This window comes from Pavona decussata, unplaced genomic scaffold (assembly GCF_977016875.1).
Source record: "Pavona decussata unplaced genomic scaffold, jaPavDecu1.1 SCAFFOLD_153, whole genome shotgun sequence".
Classification (NCBI taxonomy): Eukaryota; Metazoa; Cnidaria; class Anthozoa; order Scleractinia; family Agariciidae; genus Pavona; species Pavona decussata.
This window is the reverse complement of record NW_028145565.1, coordinates 275,490-281,690: the sequence shown is the minus strand read 5'-3', so window position 1 is coordinate 281,690 and position 6,201 is coordinate 275,490. Positions and strand designations below refer to the sequence as shown.

At 35.5% G+C, this 6,201-nt stretch overlaps 1 protein-coding gene across 1 annotated transcript; it reads left to right on the top strand.

Moving 5' to 3' along the window:
* The first annotated feature begins 11 nt into the window (after positions 1-11).
* LOC146466122 (centromere protein X-like) lies at positions 12-4,597 on the top strand. The gene is made up of 6 exons (XM_085127707.1): positions 12-127; positions 475-529; positions 1,453-1,506; positions 1,641-1,672; positions 1,869-1,925; positions 2,134-4,597. The coding sequence occupies exons 1-6, from the start codon at positions 104-106 to the stop codon at positions 2,146-2,148; spliced, it is 237 nt and encodes a 78-aa protein (XP_084983833.1). The 5' UTR covers positions 12-103; the 3' UTR covers positions 2,149-4,597.
* Positions 4,598-6,201: the final 1,604 nt, after the last annotated feature.

Genomic DNA, 6,201 nt, shown 5'->3' with positions numbered 1-6,201 from the left:
CGGATGAAAAGCACAAGTGAATCCTGGGATTTTTAAAAGACTGGCGGTAAATCTGAAGAGAGTCGATCGTGAAATTGAACAGCTCAGTTTAAAATACTAACGGATGGATAACCCAGCGTTTAAATTAGTAAGTTCAAGCGATAAGGTGTTATTTAAAGCTTCTTTTGAATATTTTTCTTTAATTTCCGATAATTGGCCGGTTTTAGAGATTTCCCTGGACTTCATGGGCTTCATGATTTCTATCAGAACATATTAAAAATTGATATCAGCTTCTATCAGCTTCATAAAAGCTTGAACTAGTTAGATTGCACTCACCCTTTTTGTCCCTTTTTGTTTTGCCTTAGTTTATTTTTAGAGCACTACACTCAACTCTCGAACTCTCCAAGCAAGGATGTTGCGAGTAAAATATGTAGATGTAGATAACTTAAGCTTAGACTTATGTTTTTAAAAAGTTTTATTTGTATTACTTTACAGGAGACAGTGAACAAGCTGTTACAGATTTTTTTTCATGACAAGCAAAAAACCAAATGTAAGTACTATGCCTCATATGAGAGAGAGTATTTTGTTGTGTGAGCCTTAGTGAAGTGGAGAAGGAGATATCGCATAAAACTGATGAAAATGTTAGGCAGATAATTCTCTTGTAAGTTATCTGAAAAGGTGAGCTTAATCCAGGGGGTCGGGGGGGGGGGGGGGGCTCTCTATAAAGAACTAAACGGCGAGGCTCCGCCTGAAAGGGGTACCTTTTTCAGCATTCTTCAGACCCAACTCACTGATGGGTATCAATGTTGAATAATGGTATGAATTTTTATTAAAAAAAACAAAAACAAAAACAAACAAACAAAAACAGCACACTAACTGAAAGAAATCAATCTATTCTGAATGGTAAAAGAAGAGTGCTCTGGAGGTACCCTGAAAATTCTGGGTGGGATTTCCAAATATTTTTCTGACCCAGTTATTTTCCACCAAAATTTCCACTTTTTTGTACCAATTTGTCAAATTCCTAGACTTCAATCGTCTTGAAAAATCAAGAAAGAGTATTATATTGCTACAAGTCAAATATTTTCAGGTTAAAAGTATTTCAACCTTGGCCATTCTCTTTAAATGTACTCCTAGGTTAGTTTTTCTTATCCTACATATATATTTTTAAATAATTTGAAATAGTCTGCATTGTTGTTATCTGCATGGTGTTCTGAACTCAAGCTTGAAAGAATATATTCATTAATAAGACAAGGGTTTCATTAAAGGCCAGCCACGGGGCAAATTGACCATCTGTGAACACAACTTTACCCAGCTGCTTTGAACATCTCAACCAAAGTTTTAAATAAAAGACCATATCCAAGTTACCTATCCTGCCCAGGTGCAATAACCTCTTGCCCAACTGTTCAAAATCTCAATGAAACCCCTGATATAACATGTTTCTTTCTTACATTGATTATTCATCTCACTCTGCAGGTAATGCTGATGCTATAAAATTGATGGCAGAGCTCTTGAAAATCTTTGTTGCAGGTAATAAATGTATGGAAAACACTTAGTATGAATTGCCCTGAATCTTGAAACATTACGATCAAATCTGCAATACTATGCAAAATTAGTATAATACTCCACTTTAATTGTTTTTTTTTTTATTATTTTTATTTAAGAGGGTGCAGCAAGGGCAGCACAGCAAGCCAAGGTAATAAGAATTTTTTATTTAAATTATAAACTTTTTGAATGTATCGTTTTCGATAATTTGATATTTTTTAGGAACTGTTGTTTGAAATTCAATGCCTACTTTTTAATAATTAAGACTGCTTGTCAGAGTCACAATTGTCAAGTTACCATTATATTAAAAACTTTGATACTTGAATGAAGTGATCTATTTTTAATAGGTTGAATCTTCACCAACTGTAGAAACAGACCATCTGGAAAAAATACTGCCACAACTGGTAAGCATTCATATGAAAACTGACTGCAGATAATAAATAAATAAATAAATAAATAAATGAAAGGTAAAGGAATGAATAATTATTAGAGTTTCAACTGCATGTCCAGTACTTAACCGCCGTACTCTGACTGTTTTGTTTAAAAGCTCAACAACAAGCATAGTATAATAACATTAAGTTTTAATGCTCTATATGCTTTTTCATTTTACAGCTTCTTGACTTTTAACTTACAGTATAGATACTCCTTCTTATTGACAGTGAAGAAAACAGGAATGGAGGAAATTCAAGCTGATGAGGGTGACATTATCACAACTCAACGAGTAACATGTTGTCAATGCTATAAGTAGTAAAAGTATGTTAAATTATTTAATTACTTTATGGACAATATTTTAAAGTGAGCCTTAGTAAGTACATACTCTGAAATGTTGCCAGGATCTGCTTTTCTCTATATTCATAATCAACAGTAATATTGTAGGTGTAATGTTGTCAAGAGTGGAATACATCCTCAAGTTGTATTATTAACCATGTTATTAAATTATTTTTTTGTGTTCTCGTTTAGCCATTGTAAATTAGTGAACACTTATCAGTAAACATTTAGTATCTATAACAATTTAATCTGGTGGCTTTTTTTTGTCAAATTAAAGAATGGATGCTTTGTTATATAACATAACCCATTGAAACACTTTGGTAGCTTACGTAATGTTTAAAACACGAGCAGCAGTGTTTTTTTTGGATTTAAAACCACGAGGCGCAGCTGAGTGGTTTTAGACCCGATAAAACATGTGCTGTGAGTTTTTTGAATGGCTTCAAAAACATTCCTGGAAAAGTGTGTGTCAAGAGAGTTCATAACAATGATGCTTTTGTGAACGTTGGAAATTAGCATAAGAGAAAAATATTAAACACCACATACTAATAAGGAGGAGGTTTTATCAGGTTTTTTAAAACCACTGCACGTGATGTTTTATCTACCATTTGATGGGTCAGTGGGCTTATGAATAATTAAAGAGTATTTGAAGTCAACTTTTGAACTCTCTCAAACATCCTCTTATGTTTATAAGGTTTTTTAAAAAACATGGCATGTACAAGTGCATGCAGAAGCTATGACATTTTGGTTATGCAACTGGTTTAGTGATATTCTGTCACTACACCCTTATTTCTAGGCCAGTGTTTATATACCGCAAACTGCCGCTTAAATAAGCTTCGATTTGACTGGTACATAACACGCAAAGCAATTAAAAGCTCCGGCCAAACTATCTAACATTGTTGTACAACATTTGTTAGTTCAACAATGTTGAAAAGCCGGCTAAACGCTTCAACATTTGTGAAATGTTGGCCGAAATGTTTGATCGAAAGCAAAACATTCTTTTAACAAAAAATGTTGAACACACGTCATCAAACAATGGAGTGCTAAATGTTTCAACATCGTTGACCTAACAAATGTTGTCCTCTCTTGATGTTGTACAACAATGCTAGATCGGTTGTTATTATTATTATTATTATTATTATTATTATTATTATTATTATTATTATTATTATTATTATTATTATTATTATTATTATTAGTCGGGGCTTTAAACACGCACTCTGATTCCTTCGAGACGCGATGAAACGCAAAGGTGGACGTACACGTTCTTTTGGTGGTTTCATGTGGTTGCCAATCGACATAAAAAAAGCGTCGTCCAGTTTTTCTTCCGAGAACTTCCGTAATTTTGTTACGTGTCAACGAGTTTGGCTGCCTAGCATGTGACCAAAATCTTCCTGTTTTCAGTATGGTAATATTCTTTTCACGTTCAAACGACGGCTTCTGTCAGCGTTTTATAACATCGGAAGAAGCTTTCAATCTTGTTAAAGTTGCTATTTTGGCTTTTTCCAAGTGAACGTAAATTTAGAAATGCGTCAAGCGTTGCGATGATTGTCGCTGTGCATAGCAAACTTTCAGTGTTGACATTTGTTCTGGTGAATCGATCTCACTGGACGCCGAATGAAATTTATTGCGAAGCTTAGGTTTTAGTTTCGTATTTTAACCCTTAGCCTTTCACCCACGGAATTGCCTTGAACCTTCAAAGTTAAAGGGGAAGTATCAAGGGGTTTTTGATACCTTTTGTTAAAAATCATGAAATAAGACCTTCAATCACCTGCCAAATAATTCTAGAATGACGAGAGGAACGAAATCAACTCAATTCTTGAAAGAAACAACTTGTGATCTGTTCTAGCGCATTTTGGAAACAAAAATGCGAGAACTTGAAAAACATTAGCCTAATATTTTTCAAGTTTCAATCGAAACCGGCCTACCCTGTCTCTGACCAGAGGCACTAATCGACAGTTTTATTGTACTGGGGTGATAATTTTTAACAAACTTGACAATTATTTTGTTGTTTCTGCTAACAGTCAAACATTTTTGGGTTTTGAAATGACAGCAAATTTTCGTGATACTTCCCCTTTAATTGAACGGTTTTTTTTCTTCACTTTTTTTCTTCACTTTTTTTTCACTTTTCATTACTTTTTACTCTTTTGACAAATAATGTATTCAAAATTGACTTTTTTTAACGCCTTCAATTAGTAATTCGTGTATGTATGTCCTTAACACCGCCTGCCTAGATTAGCTCGCTATTTGCAGGCGGTGTTCATTGTGAGTAACTTTTTGGAAAACTTAATAAACTTGAACTTGAACTTGACATATGTTTTGCGGCCAGAGATAGAAATGAATGAAGTGTTGTGTTGACAGTTCGGCTGGACGTAAATTCAGTGTTTAGGTCCTGATCTTATCGCTTCCGTTAGACAACGAAAGGAGATTTATTGTTCTGTGGAATTTCGTATTCTTTCAGTTAAGTCGTTTCCTCGGATTTTTAGGGTAAGCTCCAGTTTAAAGGTTTTCATGTTTGCGTTTGATGTTTGCTGAAACGAGCAGTTCCGCCTATCGAAGTGTAGCCTCTCTCGCGGTATCCGGTCACCTCGCCACCAAGGAGTGGAAAATATCCGTCCTGAAAGGAAAGTTACCCCTTAGTTTCGGTCGATGGAAAGAGTTAGCAGACAACACACCTAACAGCTTTTTTCTTTTTAGAATAAGTTATTCGTTGAGTTGATTTTACGTACTTGTTTTTTGTCTCGTAATGGTGGCTGACGGTGAATACATGCACAAAAGGTTGACTCATGAATAACGATTAAATTGAGAGGTGTCTCGCGTTAAAGCGATGTAGCGCGTCCAGTTTAAACTGTAGATACCTAAACCCCTATATCATATTAAAGCTTACAGAGCTGACTATCAAACCATACCAAGAATTTTGAAATAAAATAAATTGTCGAATTTTTCACGACCTCTAATTGCAGGCGTCCGAATCACCTTTTTATAGCTACAAGTCAAAGTGAATTTTGTTTTTGCTAATTTAATTTGCTCCTCAGTTTCCGGACCCAAAGCGCTAAAAAAACGTGTCTGCGTTTTGCCATATTCAATCGCAGTGAAAAGTTATAGAGCATTTTCGAAATAGGATGAAAAAAATGTGGAGCAATCGTACAAAAATCGCTCTCGGAGAAAAAATATTTCGAAAGAAAAAATTCGCAGACACGTTTTTGTTGTTTATATGTTAAACTAGTTACTGTCCAAATTTGAAGGCAAACGAACAAATTCCTTTTGAGTTTAAGCTCTTTGAAGTGGCTCCTCCAAGTGAAAAATATTTATTCGAGAAAACAGCGCTAAGAATTCGGCAATTCATTTTATTTCAAAATTCTTGGTTTAGTTGGATAGCCAGCTCTATAAGCTTTAATTTGATATAAGGGTTCAGGTATCTACAGTTTAAAGCGGACGTGGTACATCGCTTGGACGCGAGGCACCTCTGAAGACACCTCTGAAGGTACCGGGTAACCTTAACAACCCACCAACCAAGTGGCCAAAAAAACCCACATCGCGATCACTCGTTCATTGCGCATGCGGGCATTCACGAGTTAAAAAGGGAGTAATAAACTTATTGTTCCGCAATAATTTTTCCATTTGTCTGTTTGAAGTAGTACAGAGTTCTGTGAAAGTGCTTAATATCACTCAAAACAAGGAAAGTTAGAGGGGACTTATAATCGGGTGAATTTTTTGGTTTACATATAGATGGGGGCCTATAACGTGGAGGGGGGGGGGGTTTACGGCAGTTTACGGCATTGTATAGGATAGCATGAGGAGGACGCTAAAATTCCCCCCCCCCCCCCCCCACCGCCAACGTCGGGTAGCAAAATTCTCCCCCATCATTGTATAGCATAATAACGTAATCATCTCATGTTTCAATTCCTTTTTCGC

Coding starts and splice junctions, on each gene's coding strand:
- LOC146466122 (XM_085127707.1), top strand. CDS start 104: ATGGATAACCCAGCGTTTAAATTA. Junction 128..474: donor ATAACCCAGCGTTTAAATTA/GTAAGTTCAAGC, acceptor ATTACTTTACAG/GAGACAGTGAACAAGCTGTT. Junction 1,673..1,868: donor GGGCAGCACAGCAAGCCAAG/GTAATAAGAATT, acceptor TATTTTTAATAG/GTTGAATCTTCACCAACTGT.